Source organism: Haemaphysalis longicornis, unplaced genomic scaffold, assembly GCF_048455015.1.
Source record: "Haemaphysalis longicornis isolate Haplotype H1 unplaced genomic scaffold, Haemaphysalis longicornis Haplotype H1 scaffold_295, whole genome shotgun sequence".
Taxonomy (NCBI): domain Eukaryota; kingdom Metazoa; phylum Arthropoda; class Arachnida; order Ixodida; family Ixodidae; genus Haemaphysalis; species Haemaphysalis longicornis.
This window is the reverse complement of record NW_027526334.1, coordinates 237293-261058: the sequence shown is the minus strand read 5'-3', so window position 1 is coordinate 261058 and position 23766 is coordinate 237293. Positions and strand designations below refer to the sequence as shown.

At 47.6% G+C, this 23766-nt stretch overlaps 1 protein-coding gene across 2 annotated transcripts in view; it reads right to left on the bottom strand.

Annotated features, from left to right (window-relative positions):
- Positions 1-457: 457 nt before the first annotated feature.
- Positions 458-23766, bottom strand: part of LOC144173153 (monocarboxylate transporter 5-like) — a 30742-nt gene continuing 7433 nt past the window's right edge. For both annotated transcript variants that reach the window (XM_077701662.1, XM_077701663.1), the window contains exons 2-6: positions 20193-20297; positions 11537-11786; positions 9990-10133; positions 8888-9892; positions 458-799 (exon numbers count right to left, since the gene is read on the bottom strand). In XM_077701662.1, the coding sequence (XP_077557788.1) occupies positions 618-799; positions 8888-9892; positions 9990-10133; positions 11537-11759 (1554 nt within the window). In that variant the 5' untranslated portion in view covers positions 11760-11786; positions 20193-20297 and the 3' untranslated portion in view covers positions 458-617. The remainder of the gene's footprint in view (positions 800-8887; positions 9893-9989; positions 10134-11536; positions 11787-20192; positions 20298-23766) is intronic.

Here is a 23766-nt window from a genome sequence, read left to right as displayed (position 1 = left end):
GGGTTATATCTAACAGCTTACGGCGACACTACAACTGTCAACTGTTCGCCAGGAAACAACAAAACCATTCAATTAGGGGGCAAGTATGTCGTGTTTGAATTAAACCCCTGAATGGCCTGTAAGCATCGATTGGAAATAAAACGTGAGCTTAGAAATGGTCGCATTTTCTTTAGCAGCACTCAAAACTGAGCGCTCATGGTCATATGACAATGATTGTGAAATGGCAAAAACTTAAAATAGACCACTGAATTTACCGTAGCTTGAAGGAGTGGCGCTGCAACTTCCAACCAGTAGTACATGCCTGGCCCAACCAGTGCTATATTCCTAAATTTGCAACTCTGTGCACTTTGACACACACAAGATAAGCATAAAACACTGACCTTCGCAAAGAATAGCTGGTATCAAAATTTCCGTTAATTTGTTGCGTGAAGACCACTTACGTTTAATCAACACAGGCTTGAATCTATAAACCAACGACTTTATTACCCACAGTTCTTCACTTCTGGTTATTAGTGTCTTTTCAGCAAACGTGTAGAGACGGCCCGGGAACTTGACGAAGACCGAAGGACCGAGTTCGCACGCATCGTCCATCACTCGAAACTGTACACGAGCGTTCGTCAGCACTCTGAGTGGGAGGCAGTGGCGCTGATGGCTTCGGACGGGGGCAGGGCTTTCGCCGACCGGGACTGCTTCCGAGCCACGATCGTCCGCACCAGCCAAATGATGGCGAAAAAAGCGTTGGCGGCAGCGAGCACGTGGAAAAGGCCGTCGTAGTCTCCGATGGTGTCCCTGAAGTAGCCTGCAGGAGAAGACGTATCACAGACACTCCGTCAAACACTTGCATGGCCGCTATGTGTGGACAGGAAGGCACACAGCACTCTCGTGAACACCAGTAATGGCGGATGATGTCGCATGATCTATATTCCTCATCGCCCAAGGCCAACACATAAAAGTTAATTCGACAGATTTCTTTTTAAATTAGGCGCTTAGATTTACGTGAACACCTTCTCTACATTGAGGTTATGCGCACAGGGGGACACAGAATAAGGTGGTAATTCTTTATGCCGGTGGATTAATTAACTGAAATTGAATAGTTAACTTTTTAGTGGCTGCAGTAAGCGGGCATGTGTGTATTGAAAAGTTGGACGCAGTAGTGTTTCCGCGCAGTTTAATTTGGCAGAATTTTTCTAGCGCATCCGTACTCCAAGATATAGAACTGCGAAGTTTAATTGCCGTCCGCATGATTACACATGCAAGAAGTGAATACCGGCGCAAAGCTGCTCCCTTGCGTGACGTGCCATGCTGAGTACGGTGTTTAGTTTGACAACGGGGTCGAGACATAGGAAAAAGTGACAACTGGCACTCTTTCAGTATTGGCTGGCGTTATGGCAATCTGCAGTACTCGGAACCGCTATCGAAACACAGAACAAAAGACAGAAGCTTTGCACCGGTCTTCAGTATCTAGAATGCGTAATCATGCGAACGGCAATGAAACTTCGAAGTTCGATATCTCGGATTACGGATGCACTAGAAGAATTCTTCTCATTGAAACTGCGGAGAAACACGATTGCGTCCAACTTTTCAATACAAACATGCCTTCCTACTGCAGCCACTAAAAGTTAGCTATTCAATTTTAGTTAAGTCACCAACCTTAATTATTACCACCTAATTCTGTGTCCCCCTGGGTGTGTAACCTCACTGTAGAGGTGGTCTTCACGTAAATCTAAGCGCCTAATTTAAAAAAAAAAGCCTGTCGATCTAAATTTTTATCACTCTGTATATCCCGGGCAACACCCTGCCTCGCAGCAAAAACAACTCGTTAAAACCAACTCACTATTATTTTCTTCGCCCAACATCACAGAATGCTATGCCCCAATTAGTGTTTCGCATCACACAGTGCTCTACGTCGCAACCATATCGGTTCGCCATAGATGCAATGAGGTACGACCGCCCCGATTCGGAGTGTCCGTTGCGGCGTTCTTCCACGTTTTTTCACCTTCAAGAATATTTCTACAGTGGCCCATTTCTGTGCGAACTGTTATGGTTAGCAAAGTCAGTAGGCTGGGAAAATCATTAAGTACAGTGACGTGATTAGCCAGAGCCGTTTTGGGTCACTTTATGGGTCAGCCAAAAAAATACAATGCAGAGCAGCCAGACGAGATCTCGTAGCGGTCAAAGACTGTGTTTATGTAGCGGCGCGAGGAACGCCTCCAAACGGCAAAATGCACTTTCGAATTATATAAACCAACCCACAGAAACTCCGGCACACGTTTTCTGCTTGAAGGAGAGACAAACAGATGCACAAAGCAGTGTTTTCACAGCGAATATTGTCACATGACAATAGCAAATCGACGCAGGCAGCTAAATGTCAAGAGTGTTCGATATGTGCAGAAGTGCCAATGAATTGACTCGCTACATCTGCCAAATCCCTGCAAAATAATCAGAAGCTATAATGTAAGTTCTGTGTAATTGTTTCAAAATAACTGAGTGTAGAGCCGAACAATCGTTACCAAGAAACGACCTATGATTTACATAACGTACAAAAGTAAACTTTAATGAGCTTCGAAAACGTAAAACCTGTCAAACGTAAAACCTGTAAATTTTAGAAATTTCAGATTTGACAAGACGCGCCTCCCAACTAAAAAAAAACTGGCAAAATAATGCGTCTTGAAAGAATCTGACCTCGTCTTTGTAACTTCATGCTTCAATACCTTACTGTGAAAAAGACAGTTGTCTTGCTACGATATAACATGACAAGAGTGACCGGCTCTGGATGAACGTGTAAAAAATAAAAACGGCCAGCAAAATCTCCATATTGTCACGGGGTGATGAGGGCTGGTCTTCAAGGCAATCAAGTACGGAAATGACATTTCGGTAGTTTGACCAAGTTCGGCGATGTACAGTCAAATGTTCTCGAAGATGATGCTAGCTTTAGAGTACCAGACCCACTACACCGCTTCGAAACCTTCGCAGATGTACATCACACCTTAAGCTCGCTCATCTTTAAATATAGTGATTCTCTTCTCTTAAAAAGTGCGTTCTCAACAAATATCAAAAGTAATTCAAGGCAAAAATGGCTGTTTGTCAGGCAGGCAGAGAAGCAAATACAGTACTTTCCTAAGTATCGAACGCCATTTCTCCCCACACGTCGGCGCATATATTGGGTGTGCGCATATTGGGCGCATATCTGCGCATATATTGGGAGTGCGTTAATCATACAAGGTCAGTTCCCCCTCTCCCACTTACTTTTTCACCCCCTCTCATGCGCATGCACTATCATGACACATGATTGTACAAGACACCAGATCTAAATAAACACACAAAACTATAAAATGTACTGCCTTTAAGAGTTCTACATCAAATCGGGATATACTTAGCTGAAAGAAAGAACAAAGGCCCTTGTACATAGCTCGTATCTCACATAGCGAAGTCACCTGCATTCCTCCCCTTGTGGGCGCGCGCACATACCATAACGTTCAAAAGTCGAACGCAGCCTGATTAAAGGGGATGAAATAACGGACATTCTTCTACAAAAAAGAGAAGAAAAAACTGTGAAAGGGGTGTTTGCGATATGCCTTTTCTCCTGAGCTTGCGAGAAAATGAGACAACTAAAACATTAGAAAACAGACGACATCAGCGCTTCCACCAGCTGCTCTTATTTTTCTGTTCCGTGTGTTTTTTGCGCTAGCTTTTCCAACATGTTTTCCATCCTAAGCTTTGCGCACACAGACGACGAAACAAGGTATCTGCGGCATGAACAGCGTCGCTCTCCATCATAAAGAATTGTGAGCTATAGTGGTTAGTTCCGTCTCTGTACATGGCCAAAAGCAATGCTTGGCGCGTGCTCAGCGCAGATGACCTAAAATGTAGCGGCAGGTAGCGGGATTTGCCTCGTGGCGCAGTTTGCTGCAGTTTTCGCAGTACCAAAAGCTGCTAACCCAATTCAATGTCCGCCAAAGTTCAAATGTCATGTCGGTGCTGCCATGACCCCAGGTTTCTGTTTTTTTGTCCCACAAACCTATTTTTTGAGACGTCATCGGTAAATATAAACTTTACCATCAATTCCTAAAAAAATGTTGAGAGAGCGCGAGAGCTTTCTATCAATAAAACTGCGTCAAAAGCGCGTCAAAAAATTCACCAAAAGGGCTTCTATAGCCTTCGCCGAAAGTGCGTCCAATCGATCATCAAACCTTCAACGAGTCCCAAATCGCAAACGAAGAACGAAACCATGAGACGATTTTTCGCGCACTGAGTGAACGCATCTATACGAACGATCTAAATGGCCACCGGTACGTGGTTTATGCTATAAAGGGATATTATGGTGATCGATGCGTTTACTGTCTTACCTAGAACCGTTCCTTTTTCGCGAGTTTCAAGTAACCGCTTTAGCCCGGTTTCACGCATGCGCAGTGTGTCCAGAGATCTTATCAGATATTTTCGGTCGACCAACCGGTCTATGGAGATATGAACAAGTTTTTTGACAGAACGCCATCGGTCCCACTAGGAACGTTATTGCTTCCAAAATCGTGTTTCCTTGCAAGAAGTATCAGAAGCAACATCATCCAGCCACCAGCGAAACCAGATAGCAGTTTTTTGCGTCTCTGTGATCCTTTCGATATTCTGTCGAACCGCACAGCACTGAGGTCTTCGGGCACTGCGGGACGCATGTACGACTGGATGTTTGATTACCGTTCTGACAACCCGCCGCGGTGGCTCAGTGGCTAAGGCGTTCTGCTGCTGAGCACGAGGACGCGGGTTCGATTCCCGGCCGCGGCGGCCGCTTTTCTGATGGAGGCGAAAAGCAAAAACGCCCGTGTGTACGAGATTTCGGCGCACGTTAAAGATCCCCAGGCGGTCAAAATTAATCCGGAGCCCTCCACTACGGCGCGCCTCATCGCCTGCGCTGCGTCGGCGCGTTAAAACCCTACAATCAATCAACCTTTCTGACAGGGGCATCTACATGTGTGTAGCAGATGGTGGGACATCCCCGCATAACGTGACCTGCGGTGTCCTTCAGGACATCGTACTGACCCGACTCTCTTTAACATCTCCCTGATCGGCTTTGACAGGTGTCTGCCGCAGTTAGTGGAAATCTCCATGTACGCAGATGATATCTGCGCGTCGTGCCCTGGCCATAACAGGTGTGCGCTCCTCGCGAGGCTTCAGCGTGCATTAAGTTCGATTGCAAAATTTCTCGGTACACGCGGCCGAGAAATATCACCGACCAAATGCGCGTAACTTTGCCTTCACAAAGCGGGGTGTCGACAAATACCAGACCAGCTAACAGCCGCAGGCGTACCAATACATAACGTCAACTATCACCAGTTTCCGGGTGTCCCCTTCGACCGCCATCTGACATGGACACCGCACATCCGCTGCCTGAAAGAGGCACTAGCATCACTACGCACATTTTCAGCATGTTTTCGAACCGCACTAACGAATGCTACGTCAGCTCTCTTTGAGGGCGCCCTTCCTGAAGGCCTGCTTCGATACTCCCTCCAAGCCCTACCTCACTGCTCTTTCCAAAGGGAATTTTAGAGTCCTAGAGGGATTGCAAATTAAAATACTACGATTCTGTCTTGAGAGAGAGAGAGAGAGAGAGAGAGAGAGAGAGAGAGAGAGAGAGAGAGAGAGAGAGAGACGTTTATTCGAGCTTTCTAAAATGGGAGTGGTTCCCTAGCCCGGGAATCCATGAGGTGAGCAGAGAGCCTTCGCTCTGGATTCCATGAGCTGCTGTACGTCCAGATGGTCGCTGGATGTTTCGAACACTATACCTCCCCAATCATGACAATCACGTCATTTAAATGGCTTGCGACCACTGTATTGCAGGTAATGGGAACTACTTCGCACGCGATTGCGTGTTGTGGCGAAGCAGCCTGGACATCCTCTAGCTGCCTGTCTATGTCTCCGAGGCGCACAAGGATCTCAGTACAAGCTATCAGGCTCCAGCCTCTTCTACTGACACTTCCTGGATGATCCCTCCAATAGAGATTACCACCAGTGTGGTTGGCTTCATGCAGAAGGCGCACATACCGGCCCCGTCTCTATAAAGTTTTTTGCCTTGGAGAAAATAATAACTGTAGAGTCCATACTCACGCGTACACTGGCGGCTCAGTGACAGCTACATCGTCGGCGATAGAGATCTTGATCCCTTCGTCGCGCGCTACCATCTGCGCCCCACTTAGCCACAAAACATCTAGGACAGCTCCTGAGCCGGCTGGACTGCGTGCTGCTTTGCATTATACAGGGTGATCAAAATTAAGTCGACAGGGTTTTTTTTTTTAAATTAGGCGCTTAGATTTACGCGAACACCACCTTTGCAGATAAGTTATGCGCCCAGGGGGACACAGAATTAGGTGGCAATTATTGATGTCGGCAGCCTAATTAATGAAAATTGAATAATTAACTTTTTAGTGGCTGCAGTAATCAGGCATGTTTGTATTGAAAAGTTAGACCCAATGGTGTTTCTAGGCAGTTTCATTTGGCAGAATTCTTCTAGCGCATCCGCACTCCGAGATATTGAAGTGTGAGGTTTAATTGCCGTTCGCATGATTCCGCATGTTAAACAGTGAAAACCGGCGCAAAGCTCCTGCCTTTTGTTCTGCGTTTCGATAGCGGCTCCACGTAATGCAGATCGCGCGCTGACGCCATCCAATACTGAAAGGGTGCCAGCTATCGCTTTTGCCTATGCCTCCACCCCGTTGTCAAACTAAACACCGTACTCAGCAGGCGCGCCACAAAAGGGAGCAGCTTTCCGCCGCTCCTCACTGTCTTGCATGCGTAATCACGCGAACGGCAATTGAACTTCGCAGTTCTATATCTCGGAGTACGGATGCGATGGAAGAATTCTGCCAAATGAAACTGCGTAGAAACCCTATTCCGTCCAACTTTTCAATACAAACATGCCTGCTTACTGCAGACACTAAAAAGTTAATTATTAAATTTTAGCTAATTCGGCCACTTACATAAATCTCATTATATAGGTCCCCCTGGGCGCATAACCTCACTTTAGAGCTGGTCTCAACGTGCATCTAAGCGCGTAATTAAAAAAAAAAACCTGTCGACTTAACTTTGATCTCCCTGTATTCTAAAGCATCCGTTCAATCAGTGGGCTGCCTTCATAGACTCCCGGCGAGAACTCAACGGCTTAACATCGCTACCCAAAGAACAAATTAATTTTTTGCACCTTCAAGCAATACAAATGGGGGCACAGCGTGGAAGTGCCGTGGCTTCCTGCACGCTGCGGAGTCACCGGAAACTTCGCAGCTGACGAAGCGGCCTCTTCTACCCACAGCGTGAGTATATAAAGCGGTGTCAATCTTATTCCAGAAAAAAAGATTCAGCCATACTCGCACCCTCGGTCGCATTGAAAACGGAGCCCGATATTTGTGCTGAAGTAAGGCAGCTGTATGCACTGGAACCTCTATACCTAATCGACTCCGAATGCACCTTCAGGATGCTATCTGGGCTTATCAAGCATTAAGACCCGCCGCGGTGGCTCAGTGGCTAAGGCGTTCTGCTGCTGAGCACGAGGTCGCGGGTTCGATTCCCGGCCGCGGCGGCCGCTTTTCTGATGGAGGCGAAAAGCAAAAACGCCCGTGTGTACGAGATTTCGGCGCACGTTAAAGATCCCCAGGTGGTCAAAATTAATCCGGAGCCCTCCACTACGGCGCGCCTCATCGCCTGCATTGCGTCGGCGCGTTAAACCCTACAATCAATCAATCAAGCGTTAAGAGGCATCTTACATCAACTGTGGTTGTATGTGGCTTTCACTGGACATTACCTGTTCAAAATCCAGCTGGCACCTTCACCACCTTGGTCCACATGTCATACGCTAATATGTGTGCGCGCATTTAATGTGTGTGCGCGCTCGGAGTACATTGTTTCCAGGTAGACCCTCATATCATTTTTGTACAGGCCGCCTGATGCGGGCGTTGAACTGAGCGATGAATTGGGTACTTGGTCGGACTCTACAATCAGGCTGCACTGGCAGCCAAAGCTCTTTTGCTATTACCACGGAGCGCAGGACTGGACGGAGTATTGTGAAAGACTTTGTTGTGTATGTCAATAGGAATGTGACCAGAAAAAAATCTAGTGCTTCTATAGGGCTGTAAGGCGCAAACTCCCAGTATAGGGAGGCTGCGCGCGTTGAGATCTGGGGTCAAGACGTTTGAGTCGGGTGTCCCACTCGATTAAACTCGAAACGCTTTTTATTGGCGCTTATGCAGGCGCGCTGCTCTGTCACTGCTGCCTGGAGGAATGTACGCTTTGTACGCTTTAGTAAGCGGGAGAAGGGGTCCCATCGGCATCATCCTTCTCTTGTCTTTTCCGAAATCTGAAAGGCGCCCCCGAAATGATTTCATCTTCACTGTGTCCTAGTCGATGAAGATGATGAGCATTAAGATGATGATGATGGTGATGTTCCTTGGTAAATTGCACATACCCTACCAGGTGATTAGCCAAACACCAGGGGTATGAAAAATTATCTTATTTATTTATTTACTTGTAAGTAGGAAATTTAGAGCGGTTAAAAATCCTTGCTGCTATCCACTTTGTTCCTTTCTTTTTTTCTTATGTAGAATGCAGCATATAATATATGCTCCATTCTGCGTGCAACGATAATTATTTGTACATATCACAGTTGCAAGAAGGTCAAAAGCAACAGCCCGTGGCCTTTAAGTGTGACCACATTTCACACGTAGTTCACCATTGAACGCGCTTACCGTAGCACCGAAATGATTAGCTCGACCAATACGAATTCACGACTTCGTCCCAACGCAGTCATACCTATCTGCGCCGTCTCCGCATAACTCCAGCTTTAATTCGTTCGAACGAACGTCATGCCTCAGTGCTTAGTAGGCTGAGGAGACAAGCGAAGCCTTCTTACCAACGACTGGAGGCCTGGTTAGTATCACAAGTCCAGTGACGAACATGGCGCCTCCGAACATGATGGCGAGCGACTCGTTCTTGAAGTCGTGCTGCAGCAGGGGCGAAATGATGCCGATGTTGAGGCCCGTGCCGCAACCGAAGAGAAGAGATGAGAAAATGAGCGGCACCAGCGACCTGGAGGTCCTCACAGCCTGAGCACCAGCGACACTGGCCACGAAGCCCAAAAACTTGGAGCCCTCGATGGGCAGGTACTTGCGGTCCACTATCCAGCCGCTGGTCACACGGAAGATCAGGTCGGCCGTTGAGTACGCGTGCAGTAGATAGACGGAGTTCTCGACGCTCAGTCCCTTGTCGACGGCCATGTCGGCGTAGACCATGAAGTACGTCGACATGGTGTACACTTCAAGCGCGTACGACAACGAGTCCACGTAAAACTTCCAACTCAGTAGCGCACGCGCTGTGCTCTTCCACAGCAACTTGCTCTTCTCGCGAACTCCCTGAAGACCTCGTGGCACGTCACGTATTGCGAAGCCGTCGGGGCTAGCGGCAGGAACCTTGCCGTCCGCCACGTCGCCGGCAGACTGTGCGACTTCCTTCACCGGGGAAACGTCCCGCGTCGTTCGTTCTAGCATCTCCGTTGTTTCCGGAGCTTCCGAAGACACCTGTATCTGGCGCTTGGTGACGCTGTCATCGTAGGCCTTGGCCTTATCAATAGCGTCACTCTTGGCGGTGCCCCGAACCTCGGGCTGTCGCTTCGCCTTGGCCCACGGAGGCGTCTTGATGACGATGCAGGCTGGCAGGGCGTTGAGGCAGAGGGCGCCAACAAGGAGGAAGAGCTCTGGAGTCCCGTACGTGACACGGAAGTAGTTCGCCAGCTGCGGTATGAAGTAGACATTGTAGCACTGGGAAGACCACGCGATGCCGGCTGCAGTGGCGCGCCACTTTTTGAAGTACAGCGAGGGCAACACGTTCACGACGACAAAGATGCCCGACGTGGCCCCTCCTGGAAGCGCAAGGTCGGGAGGATTCGTGTAAGTCAAAATTGTTTTCGCAGCAGCGGCCGGCGGCGGAAATGTATCGCGCATCACTTGAGAACGTACCGTGAATGACGCCGAAGAAGAAGTTGATGAAGTCCATGTTTGGGGCGAAGTAGCAGACCATCATGGACGTCGATGTAAGTATTACGCTTCCCAGGGCCACGGCCTCGTACGAACACACCTCGCACAGGTAGCCTCCCAGAAGCGCTGGACAGCGCAAAGGCAGAAAACAAACAAAAAAAAAGTGCATCGCTTCTAACTAAACCAAGCACAGGTGCTTGAAGTTACGATAACATTGGCTAAAAAGAAAAACCAGGATAGTTTTATGGGCTTTGGAAGTGTATACATTGCTTGCTATCTGTTCTCCATATTATTTTTTCGCCTGTGCATTTTTAGTGATCCGAGGGAAGATTTCGAACTTACGCGTCGACTTAGTTTCTTTCCGTCCTCTACACAGCCTATATCATGTAAAGGGAACCAAAAGATAGATATGTCACAATTATCTCAAATTACACATTAAACGCTTCGATCAATAGTTCATTCCTTCAAGGAGGGGAAAACTGTTTCCCCGCATTTACATGCCCATATTGCCGCGAACCATGCTTTGGGTTTGTTTATTTATGTTTTGCTTTTACCGCCCGCCGGGCTGTGTTACCTGTGTGCCAAGTGGAGCGCGTGTTCCGTTCTTTATTTTTATGCCGCACGTGTTGTCTACTTTGATAGGGAGAGCGTTTCGAACTAACGTCCCCAGCATGGAATGATCTTCTTTGATCTAAAGTGTTCTGGATGTGATTCGACAGTTCGAGAAGCACTCGCGCTGAAAGATAAATGCCCGCAGAGCAGAAGCCGCGGTATTTGATTCGCCGACACCAGTCTGCGCGCGTCACTTTGTTGACTGCTGGTTCGCCGCCTGTGTATTCTTTGAGTTGTTATGGGAGCACAAGTTTGCTCCAATAAACTTGCTTTTCCTTCAAGACAGCTGCGTCGTCTTTGGCTACGTGACATCTGGGACGGTATTCTCGTGTTTGTCCGTTTTGTGCCCACTCCAAAAATGTCCGTTTTCAGCAAGCCCGGATTGGCTAAAAGCGAACACTCGCACGTGACGGCATGCAAACACAACGGAGCTATGAACGGCGACTTTTCGGAGCAGACGATTTTTCTTCGTCTTGTTGTTTCTTCGCTGGCGGAACAATAAACACATAAAAAATAGTTTAAAATAGGTTTAGTCGTTTAAAATGTGTTTACAAGAACAGTTGCTCAAACGTCAACCCAAAGCCCGCCTGCAACTGGAAGTATGCCACAATGAAACGGATGCAAAACGGACGTTTTCAAAACGGACAAACACGAGAGTACCGCTTCTGGCGAAGGTGCTGGGTACGCACTCTTTATGCTCCCTACGAGCGACGGTCAGCGCCATGTTTAGCTGCGGACCTCGTCAACAAGACCGCAGCTCCCCGGGAGGCGTTGCAGCTCAGTAATATATATATAAATATTTCGAATGACAATTTTTCACGCAAAACAGCTCTGTCGTGTGGTTTGTGGGATCAAGCCAGCTTCGTTTTGTTCGCGACGGTTGAAGTGCGGCTGAAGATGACAGGCCGGCTACTCACACATCGAAGAGAGGACGGTCATGTGTATGGTGATGGGCAGCGACGCCTCCTCGCGGCTGGTGCGGAAGTGCTCGACGAGGCCGACGTAGATGACTCCAGCCGCCCGCACGCTCACAGTGCACATCATCATGCACCAGCTCAGGAAGGCCAGCACCACCCAGCTGCGGGGGGAGTCAAAACCCCCCGACGCCTTGGCCCCGGGCGCGGACGACGACGACGCCATCCCCAGGCCGAGACTGGCAACGCTAACCTATGATGAGCAAGCCGGGGGAGAGAGAGAGAGAGAGAGAGAGAGAGAGAGAGAGAGAGAGAGAGAGAGAATAAAAGCACTTCAGTTAGCCACGGTTTCAAGAAGAGCACGTGTATGTCACAGTGACGCTAAAATGCCCTATAATTTCGATTTAACACCCGCCCAACAACCAATGCGCCCCAAGCATTTCGATTAATTTTCATAGAGACGAGAGACTGCGGCAATTTAAGGGACAACTAATGTAGCCAAATACCACGTAGCGGTTCATGCACATGCTTTCGACTTACCAGGGTCTTGCGAAGCAGAGGAGCTTATTATCCGCTAAATAGTAGCAAAATTAAATTTCGCACCAAAATCAGCCCTGAATGAACGTCAGAGGCGCGAAATATAAAAATTGGGCACTAGCCAGTATTGCAATCCCCTTCCAGCTGGACTTTACAAGGGGAAATCTAGGGAAATCTAACCGTGTTGTGGCTCGGATGACGGCACCAACTGTCTCGGTTGAACGGGCAAGCATACGACAATTATAGTGTTTTCATTAAAATTAAGGCAGGTTTCACACATAATATACAACCATTTCCTTTTCTGTCAAAAAGATGACATGTTGGTATTCATGCTCTGCTATTGCTTGTGGAAGTCTGAATGTCACGCAATACCCCCCCCCCCCTTTTGTTTTAAATCAAGCCCCGTACGAAGTCCACCAGCAAATGTAGACGCAAATACCGGAACATAGCGCCGCATTTTGCTCGTTGTTTTACCGTGAAGCTTTATGCGGCTTAGCAGTCGGGATTTTTTTTTTTTTTGTCGTGGTTTTTCCTCAGAATTCACTTTGCGGCAAAGCCAACTTTCTCGTGAATGCTCTGAATCTAATGCATACATCGTAGAAAACCATACCGAAATTGCCCGATAAGGCGACTCTATAGAGTCGCCTTAATGAAACCCGGCGTAATGTTATACCATTAGGCCGGGTTTCACTCACATGTCCTGAGTAGTCCACCTTGGGCGTTGTAAACAATTCCGAACGCTTGTCTGTTGTCAGTAAATAAGCTTCTACGGGGAGGAGTATGGTTATAGGAAACGGCTCTAACTATTCTTATATTGGAACTACAGTCAAAACTCGATGGAACGAACCCCGATCTTACGAAATTTCCGATCTAACGAACATCTTCGGAGTTCCCCGCAGGTGCATATACGGCTCAATGCTTGTATGAGCTCGAATTAACGAAACATATTTAGCGCCATTCCCGGTTTAACGTAGTGTTTATAGAAAAAGACAAGCCCCTCAACACGAAAAAGAAGAAGAATACCGTCTTGTTCCTGGGAACAGCTTCGTCGGCTCGACGTGGTGGCAGCAGATCTGAGCTTCCACGACCATCTGAGCACCGACGCAGACATCGACACGACGGAGGTTTTGAATGATGAAGAAACCGTATAGTTAATTTCCGGCCCACAAGAGGTGTCAGAGGTAGCTGACGACTCAGATTTCTAGAGCTCCAGTCCCCGTTCCAGACGAGGTGATGGACTGGACGCTATTAACTTGGTCAGGTACTTTGCTAGGGCTGACGAAGGAACCGAGGACGCGTTGAACGCGCTTACAAAACTTCTGTCCGCCCAATGCTAACGAACGGAACGCAGGCGAAAATCACAGGCATTTTGCCAGAAAGTAAATTCGTTTCCCCCAGAACACCTACCGTTTCATTGTTGTTATTTTCACCGCGGCCTTTTAAAGCATTGCTAAATTATGGGCAGGCGAGCGCCGCAGCCGCCGCAATTACGATGGCATGATATATCCTCTGGGATGCTCTTCCTTTTAGACGTCGGATTTGTGGAATCAACTGCTCGTGCATTGATAGCCCGGATTTTACGAAGTTCTCGATTTAAATAAATATTTCGCGGTTTCCGGCGACTTCGTTAGGTCGGGTTTTAACTGCATATCGAAATAAATTTTATGACGTCGAACTACCCAAATGAGTACACAACCGTGGGAAGTTTCATCTCGGCCGCTACAATGAATACCTATCAGTCGCAGTTTTAGTACAGATCATATAAAACTGTTGCTTCTAAACCATTCCAGCAGCATCACAAGGCTGTCCTGGGACGAGCAGTCCCATGTTTGTACGTTTGTCTGCTAGTCTTTAACTGCAGTCCTCTCAAGTTTCGTTAAAAGTATTGATTTAGAAGAATGCCAAAGACACTCGTGCCTTGTTTCTTGCACAAATTGGGACAGCGGCCCAGTACGGTCGCCCATAAAGTGTTGCTAAATTGCTGTCAAATTGCTGTCAAAAACGCATTTGTAATTTATTTTGTGACACGATTTTCGCATTTATTTTAAGATTGATTGATTTAAAACACGTTTACTCCATTTTCTTTTAAGAGCTTGGCTATCCAATCGTGTGAGCAGGGCTGAGTTCCAACCACTGTTTTTAATCTAGTTCCGTTCAAACCTCCCAGGAAATGCAGATGAAAATGCCGGAGCATTGCGGCTCATTTTAGCCGCTGTTTTCAGCTTCCGAGGCAACGTGCGCCCTCTGGAACGCTGCCTCTGTGCGCCCGTGCGACGCGCAAAAAGCTCGGTATTGACAACAACCCTCAGGGTCGCAGCCCGCTTCGCTTCGTTGCTTGAAGCTGAAGCGACGAGGTCAGGAACGACGGCGCGTTGTAGCGCCTCTGTTGTAGGTGATCATTTGTAGGTGTAGGATGTAGGCGAAGCTGTTGTAGGTGATCATTGACTGACCCAAAGTTGAGTTGTAGTATGGTTGTGGTGTCGGGGTTGACGTCGGCAGCCTGGCATTTCAGTGACCTTATCTTGAGCAAGGACAAGTGAGCTCGTCGTTTTGGTCGACGTTTTCATACGCCACTCTGCAAGCGCGACTTCTCGTCCCTAGCGGATGCTTTGATTGATTGATTGATTGATTGATTGATTGATTGATTGATTGATTGATTGATTGATTGATTGATTGATTGATTGATTGACTGACTGACTGACTGACTGATTGATTGAATAATTGATTGATTGATTGATTGATTGATTGATTGATTGATTGATTGATTGATTGATTGATTGATTGATTGATTGATTGATTGATTGATTGATTGATTGATTGATTGATTGATTGATTGATTGTGGGGTTTAACGCGCCGAAGCTTCACAGGCGATGAGGCGCGCCGTATTGGAGGGCTCCGGATTAATTTTGACCACCTGTGGATCTTTAACGTGCGCCGAAACTAGCGGATGCTTTGCACGCCGAGCCTCTCGAAGCGCGGCCTCTGCCTCGGCATTGCGAACTATCCGCATAGGCCGAGTCAAGTGGAACCAGGGGCGCTATTCTCGAGTTTTTTTCCCTTTTGCGTCCCTTTCAAGTGTCCCTTTTGGCGAGCCCTGATTGGCTAAAAGCCAACAACCGGAAGTGACAAAATGCAAGCGTGGCAAACCTACTGCTAACCTTGCTCCATGCTGCCAACGTCCACTTCTTAGCCGGAAGCTAGTCACGATGAAAGGGACGCAAAAGGGACGTTTTCAAAAGGGACAGTTACGAGAATACCGCCCCAGTTCTCACCTACAACAGCTTCAACATTCAAGTCGCGGATCTTCTACGGTACAGAGCGCATGCGCACGACGACACGAGCACGAACGAACGGGGGGCGTACTCCTATGACGTGTCTTTCTCGTTCCGAGGAAGTGCTGCTACGATGCGGCGAACGCTGGAGTTTTTAAATCAGAGCTTTCTACCCCTACCAGCCAACGGTTCTTTCGTGGCGTGCGGAACAAGAAACTCCCAACGCGGCTGGGGAGACGTACGGCGCTTTTCACTCACGGAGCACAGTATAGATGGCGCGGTGGTAGGGCGCTATTACCCAGCGTTCCCCGTGCTCACCCCGGCGGGCGCGTCGGCGGGACCCTCCCGTCGGCTTTGTCGTCTGCTTTAGCAATGGTGTTGGGCCTGTTTTGGCACAGCTTCGCGCCCATTGCGGGCTTACTTCGCATGGCTTGATTATCTTGCTCGACAGCACCGCCTGGGTAACCCGGACCCGACGGAATTAAGTGGTCGTACGACAAATATACGTTAAAGATTGGTTTGCAGGGCTGGAAAACAAAATGTAGAGACCACTTACAGACATCTGGCCACTAGAAAAACGCCACCTTTTGCGCACTGCATGTAACAAATGGGACTGCGTTTTCTAAATTGCTGAATACCAATCCGGTTGTGTTTTAACAGGCATTACAAAAAACGACTGGAGAAACTTGCTCTGATAAATAGCGATTATAAAATTTCCGTCAGCTTTCTCACAATTCTTAAACTTGCGAAACTATTTAGTTTAAATCTGTGTAAATGGGAATCACTAAGCCCACATGCCGGATTGTTTCGGTGTCTGCGCTTGTGTCGCGCGGTGGTGTAGCCCTGAGCTAGCGCGTCAGGGTGGCTAGGTTCCGCTGTCTCACCCTTCGAAACACGCTCCTCTCCGTTGTCTTTCTTCCAACGCACGGCCGGGCTACAGCGGCGGCGTCCGCCGCTCGAGTCCTGCCGTGGTCGACGCTGCTGCGTTCGGGACGGCGCCCCCGCGAATCCCAGGTAGCGGCTGGCAGAATCTCTGGTTTCACTTTTTCTAGAGCCACGTGTGTGAATTCAAGGGACGTCGCATGTGGAATTGTTGTGGGGGTCGTTCACAGCTTTGGTTTCCAACCACCTTAACAGCGTGAATTGGAGCCATTTTTTTTTTTTTTTGTGGCCAAAGTTGGCCGATCTCCCTAAGTATAGGTATGCTGAGCTTGACGAACGTGCGCACGAAGCACGCGTGTACAAACGCTCTGCATTTTCTTGATATTTTTAACTGCGGACACCATACGCAAACGATTTGCTCAGCAGCTTCGCTGTTAAACAGAAAGAAAGAGAAATCTCATTTGGTAAATTCCTGTGCTGATTTGGGTTGCTTAAGCTATCGATCGTCCCTTTAATAGATACACAGGCTGATAAAGGGACAAGGGAAGCTTAAATGCGGGCGACATGAGTTTTCCAGTACTCTTTTAACAAGAATTGAGGGGCAATGAGCCATTGTTCCCGCGTGTTTTGGTACTTTTGAAGATGAGAGTGGTGTTGGGACATTGGCCACCAGAGTGGGTGCAACGTCCCATGTTCTGACAGCTACGAGCAGCATGTTTATGCGGTAGCGGCGGAACCTAAAAAGCTAATTCCACTGACTCAGCCGAGGGAACTCTGACCTTTGGTACGTCTCATTTACGATACGGGAAACAGGTTGTCCGAACGTGTAGGGGCTCGCGCACAGGATGGCGAGCGCGCAATCGCGGGCTAGTTGAGCCGATCACTACATTTTCAACGAGACAACACAAATGTGCTGTCGACGGAGAGTCTCACATAACCTACTGTGGGTTGACGCCGCACTTGTTGATCCTCGCCCAAAAAATGCGACGCACAAATACTGCGAACTAGAGAAGCAGCTCATACGCACTAGGTGCTCCTGGTAAATATGCCTTTGGAAGTCTAGACATTGGCATGATTGGGAGACGCGAAAGTAAGAGAAAATGTCACTTTTTTTTTTTTGCGATGAGCGGCTTCCGCACTGCTACCAAGTACCTTGGAGTTAACCCATCTTCTAAAGCTCAGTTGGTCCGAACACATATCTGACATTCGTGTATTGTACCTCCGTAAGCTCTGGTTCCTTAAGCGAAAGTTCAAAAATGCTTTAATAGAAACAAAATTAACGCGAACAACATATGCGTGAGATCTAAGCTAGATTATGCCTCAGCGGTTCGGTGTTCGTTTAGTAAATGAAATACTCTGCAGATAAAGAAAGACCAAAATGAAGCTGTCGGTCTTATTTTCGCGATGTGTGAAAGGCACGACTCGCCAGCCTCCTTGAAGAAATAAAATAGCGTTAAAATGTTAGAATTGCGCCAAAACCTGTGTCGGCTGGTATTTATGCATCACTACCCGTCAGGTAAATTAAAATCACGCTCTGCGGCTGCATTAAACGCCTTACAACTAGGGCTACCAATCACACACATGTCATCATTAAAAACATGGCCATAAAAAGGGATGCCCTCAAAAGCAGATTTTCCCCAGACTGCATCAGAATGGACTTATTTACCCGTCGATGTCTCTGCAGCAAATAGTTTTGTAGGTGCGTTAGAGTATAATCTTGTGAGTCCATGACATGATCTGTCACATCGGTCTTTTCTTTTTCAGCCACTGACCCACCGTGGTGGTTCAGCGGCTAAAGCGTTGTGCTGCTGAGTCCAAGGACGCGGGGTCAATTCCCGGCCGCGGCGGCCGCTTTCATGATGGGGTTGAAAAGTGGGAACGCCCGTGTGTTGGAGATTTCGGCGGAAGTTATAAATCCCCAGATGGTTAAAATTAATCCGAACTACGGCGCGCCTCCTCGCCTGTGTAGCGTTGGCGTGTTAAGCCTCATAATAAATCAGTTTCTTTAAATGTCTGTAGAAGAATCCAGAGCTGTCCTTGTACCTAGTGTCGCCTTTTGTGTAGCGTGTTTTTCACTGGTTTCCTGAACATTACGAGCCAACAGGCCCAGACTTCTACTTTACTCCATAATTAGGGCATTCTATGTTTTCCAGGTGTTTATTGATGTTTTGGCTGTGTTCTCACTTGTTTCGTTTGCCTTGTTCTTATTTTAGATGAAGCCCATCCTGCTGGGGTCAAAATTTCTACCTTCAGTATCTTTAAATAACAAAAATACTACGTTTATGAGAAAATTTGCCGCTCCCTTCCACTGAAACATCTGTAGAGGCGAGGGTTCATGAGAGTAAGAGATACGGGTTTTTAATAACTCCCGCGGAGGTATTCCAACCCGTTATCTTTTTAACCTTCCCATTGCGGTCCCACAGTTGTTTCCCATTTTGATTTTTGTTATTAGTTCTTTTTACCTCGACGCAAGCTGATGCTTCGAAATGACGGAACGCAGAATGAGCTGTCATTTGTGTCCTTCATATGGTGCGGTTACGGCGCAGGAAATAAGCTCAAAAATAAAACAGATATTCGAACAAGTTACCCCCCGCTGGCGTCAGGAGGAAGAGCTTAAAATATGAACCGACACCTAAACAGTTAATTGAGGCGGAAATTTTGTGAATTCAGTGAAGCTAAAACAAAAAAAAAAACCGCGGATGACAGCGGCTGGGCAGCTAAATTAGGCACCTGTGGAGATAAGCGGTAAAAACGTGGGCCATTAAGGTCACAAAACAAATTATGCAATGCAGAGGTGGTTGACAGAATGAACGAATCGGAGGGGACGTATAAACAAACAGTCACTTATGTCAGCAGGTAAGAGCAGTGCTTTATATAGCGAGCCTATAGACTCGGATCCTTGAGAACGAGGATACGTAAACAAATTAATCCGGAGCCCTCCACTACGGCGCGCCTCATCGCCTGCGTTGCGTCGGCGCGTTAAACCTTACAGTCAATCCATTGATCAATCAATCGAGGAGACGTAAACAACAGCGTGCAACCAAAACCGAAAACTAAAAGGTACACATCATTAGAGTGTGGCGGAATTCGGCTAATTTACTGTTAAGCGAAATGTATAAACTTTCGTGATGTCTGACAACTCAAGGATATGAAAAAAAAAGGTCTACATTCAACCCTGCTCACATGATTCGAAAATGAAGCTGCTAAAATACCAATGAAAATGTTATCACGGAATTAATCCCAGACGCGCTTCGAATTCCAATTTGAAAATAGTTTATTTACGAGTGTATTGACCGAGCCGGAGTCCCAACGAGTGCAAAAAACATGACGCGATTATTTATAATTCGGGTTCGGGCTATAATTCTTCTGAATTGATAAGCTTAGTGAGACTCGGAAGGACTACAGTTTGATCTTAGCAGATAGGAATATTCCGAATTGCTTCCAAGTGTGCGGTGAACCATCTAATTATTGCAAGTAAATGAAACTCGGCGAAATTATAGAGTCGTTCTAGCGTCCAATTAATTTGATTGTTTTTCAAAGACTATATTAACATTTCTAACATTAGATTAAGGGCTACAGAGCACGCGCGGGAAAGTAGGCTTTGCCGCAAAGCGTATTTTGCTGACAGTTTAGAAACGCAAAAATCCGGAAGCTTAAGCCTGCTTAGGTGCAAAAAGCAATGTTTGGAGTAGTATGGTTTGCTAATTTATAAGATCTTCGAACACTGGTGAAGACAAGCGAGGGGCAAGGAATCTCAAACGAAAAAAAATAGTAGAAATAAAGCGCCTTGAAACATATACCCTCGACTCGCAAGAGCCGGACAGACGAAAATTGTTTCTTTGGTCCAAAAGAAGGAAAGAACGAGAACTCCCCTCAGGAGTTGTTGCTTATCACTACTTTGGGCAACTAGAAAGCCTAGTGGCGACACCGTTATCGGATGAAAAGAAACAAAAATTGGTGGCGTTACCTGGTTGTGCACTCAAGACTTCAGGGCCCCGGCTTCATCTCAGCTGTCCCGTTCGCGTGTAGCAGTGCAGCGTAAGGGAAGAAGACGGCCGCCTCGCCACCAGTTCTGCAAAAGACCGAGTGAAACGTTTCTTCTTTTCTGTGTCGCATCCTGCCCTGAGCAAACGTCGAGCTTGGCGCAAATAGTTTGCGTAAGCAACTGACGCTATCGAGAGGCCTCCTTCAGCCCTGAACCCTTGCACTCCCGTAAACAACGTCGTTCGCTCGTTGACGAAGTTCGCGCATTTCATCATAACTGCATTCCTCGAATTTCTGGTCAAACAATGACGGTTGACACTGAGTATAAAATAATTCTGGCATTTTAGCTAGCGTGAAAAAGACAGTAGCATGACGAAAGAACAAACACACAGCAACTTCGCTGGATATCGCGCCAAGTAAACGTCGTCAGTTGCCGTGTCTTTGTCCCGTCTTCGCGATTTTTTTTCTTTGCCTTAATTAAAATGTCAAGTTTACTCAGAGCCGTCCGACCGCCGAGGACCGCTCCCACCAAGGCTGCAATCCTTGATGCGAGTGCTTCTTCGACCGCTTGAACGTGTTTTATAGCGCCGAATGAGGGGAGGTTTGATATATCATCATCATCATCATCATCATCATCATCATCATCATCATCATCATCATCCCGAGCCTATCTACGCCCACTGCAGGGCAAAGGCCTCTCTTATTAATCTCCAATTAACCCGGTCTTGTGCTAACTGCGACCAATTTATCCCCGCAAACTTCCTGATATCAACTGCCCATCTAACTTTCTGCCACCCCCTGCCGCACTTTCCTTCTGTAGGGATCCACGCTGTTACCCTCAATGACCAACGGTTATCTTGCCTTCGCACTGCATGCCCTGCCCACATCCATTTCTTCTTCTTAATTTCTACTAATATGTCTTTAACACCAGTTTGTTCCCCGACCCACTCCGCTCTCTTCTTGTCCCTTAATGTTACACCTATCATATTCCGTTCCATTGCTCGCTGAGTCGTTCTCAATTTAAGTTGAACCCTCTTAGTGAGCCTCGTTTCTGCCCCGTAGGTGAGTACCGGTAAGACGCAGCTGTCATACACTTTCTTCTTCAGGTACAATTGTAGGCTGCTGTTCATTATCTGAGAATGCCTGCCGAATGCACTCCACCCCATTCTTATCGTTCTAATTATCTCTGCCTCATGGTTGAGATCCGGGTCTCTCTCTCTCTCTCTCTCTCTCTCTCTCTCTCTCTCTCTCTCTCTCTCTCTCTCTCTCTCTCTCTCTCTCTCTCTCTCTCTCTCTCTCTCTCTCTCTCTCTCTCTCTCTCTCTCTCTCTCTCTCTCTCTCTCTCTTCACACACACACACACACACACACACTCACACACACAATTCATTTGGGTACCTATGCCTGCTTTGGCGGAAAGGAAAACGACGCACAGCTGCAGCAGAAATGGATTAGCAGTGGGGGCCGAAGACCGAAGCGGCAAAATCATAACACGTGGCGCTACTACTGTTTGCGGGAGTGTCGGGCACATTCCATACCTCCGTTCACAAAGGGAAAGAAAACGAAAAAAAAAAATCGGAGAAGTTTGCCCTCACGCACAAGACTTGAATGGCGAGGCTGCTGCATGTGTTCACTGACGGACACAAAGTTGAGTTTTGGTATCGTTGTGGGGTCGTGGTTGACGTCTGCGGCATGGCATTTCAATGACCTTAAGTTGAGCGAGGACAGAGTGAGCTCGTCGTTTTGGTCCACGTTTTCGTACGCCTCTCTTTAAGCGCGACTTCTCATTCCTAGCGGATGCTTTGCACGCCCAGACTCGTCCGCGTGACTCCGGCCTGAACGAAACTCTGTGAAAGTTTGCTTTAACTTTACTACTGTGCGTGTGCTGTGTGCGCGATCCTGCGTCTGTCAGTTTCTGTGTACTTATATGTGTTTTTAGTGTCTGTATGAGTTCTTGTGTCTTCGCTTCCTTTCACTTTCGCACCTCTCGTGTTCATGTGGAGTAGCAAGCCAAGCTCGCTGCCAGGCTGACTTCGCTTCATTCATTAAAGGCATTCCTCCCTCCTCACTCCCGAGGTATACGGGTACCCTTTGCGATTCTGGAAAGCCAGACGGGGCTTAGTTAAGCGATGGTGACGCCAAAAGCACAACAGGAAGATGAAGCTCAAGACTGCAGAGGTCACAGCTAAGGCTGAAGTTTACGCCACTCAACTAGCCAGACTCAACTGGGATCAATTCAGCGACTCTTTAGCTGGCACTCTGGACACATCACGAACGTGGCACATTCTAAGAGCCCTCATATATACGATTGAATCTAAAAGGGAAGCTGCCAAAGCACTGGTACGCCTCTCACACACGTTCGAAGGCGCTTAGTCCGAATTACTTGACAAAGCACGCTAGGGACAAATCCTTCGTGAATCATCACCCGCCTTGCTGCACTGACCAATAGCGAGGAACGGAGAACTGCCAACTTGACAGAGACATTACAAAAGAGGAGGTGTTTGCAGCCATACGGAGTATAACCAAACACACAGCACCAGGGGCAGATCGTGTAGTAAATGCCATCATACGCAACTTAGGCGATGATTCCATTCAAGAGCACTGCGTTCATAAATTCACGCTGGGAGGCGGAAACTGTTCCAACAGAGGGGAAACACGAGTAGGTCATACTCATCCCATGCCCGGAAAGAAGCTCCAGGTTGAGATCCTGAGACCGCGATTTCGCTCACGTCTTGCCACGGCAAAATGTGCGAGCGAATACTACAACAACGGCTTCAAAACTATATGGAAGAGATTGACATTTTCCCGCACGTCATATTCGGATTTCGAGCAACGCTCTCCGCACAGGATGTGCTCCTCCAACTGAAAGAGGAAGACACGAGACTTTTACAGCAAAGCTGTATACCTCTACCCCCAACTGTTTCATCTCCGTTGGCTAAAACTTCAAGGCGCCAAGAATACACTTATACACTGCATGCTTCGCCCCTCCCCAGGTTTTACGTCAGTGGAGATGGCCCTGGATTTTTTTTTCTTTCACTTCATCCATGATCATTTATCATCATCCACAGAAAATGTTGGCTTTCCTGCAGGGCGTTTTCGCGTTGCAGACGCCGTCCATCAGTGACGACACGAAAGCGTCGCTTTAAAAAGAAAAATTGGCCGCGTATCTGCTCCTTTCGTTGCAAATGTCGACGCAAGACGACAGTGGACCGGCGCCTCTGGCAAGGAAATGCACCCCTTCTCTTTCCTGCTCACCTGTCATGCTGTTCTTCTCCCGTCTCGTTCCTCCCAAGATAACACGCTGGAGGTTTGCTCAAGCCAATTTAAATTTACCGCGTTCTACTGCCCCAAGTCGGGTGTCTCGATGCCAGCGCTGCCGTAAGGCGGAGACGTGCGTGAATCGAGGCACCCGACTACAACGTTTATAGAACCACGTTGGCCTACTCCACGACCGTTCCAAGTGGAACTCGAAACCTATCTAGTGAAGCCTTTTGTTGCTGTTGCCATTTTGATCGTTTTAAATTCCGCCAGGTAGTGCGGGCAACAGCAGGCGAGGAT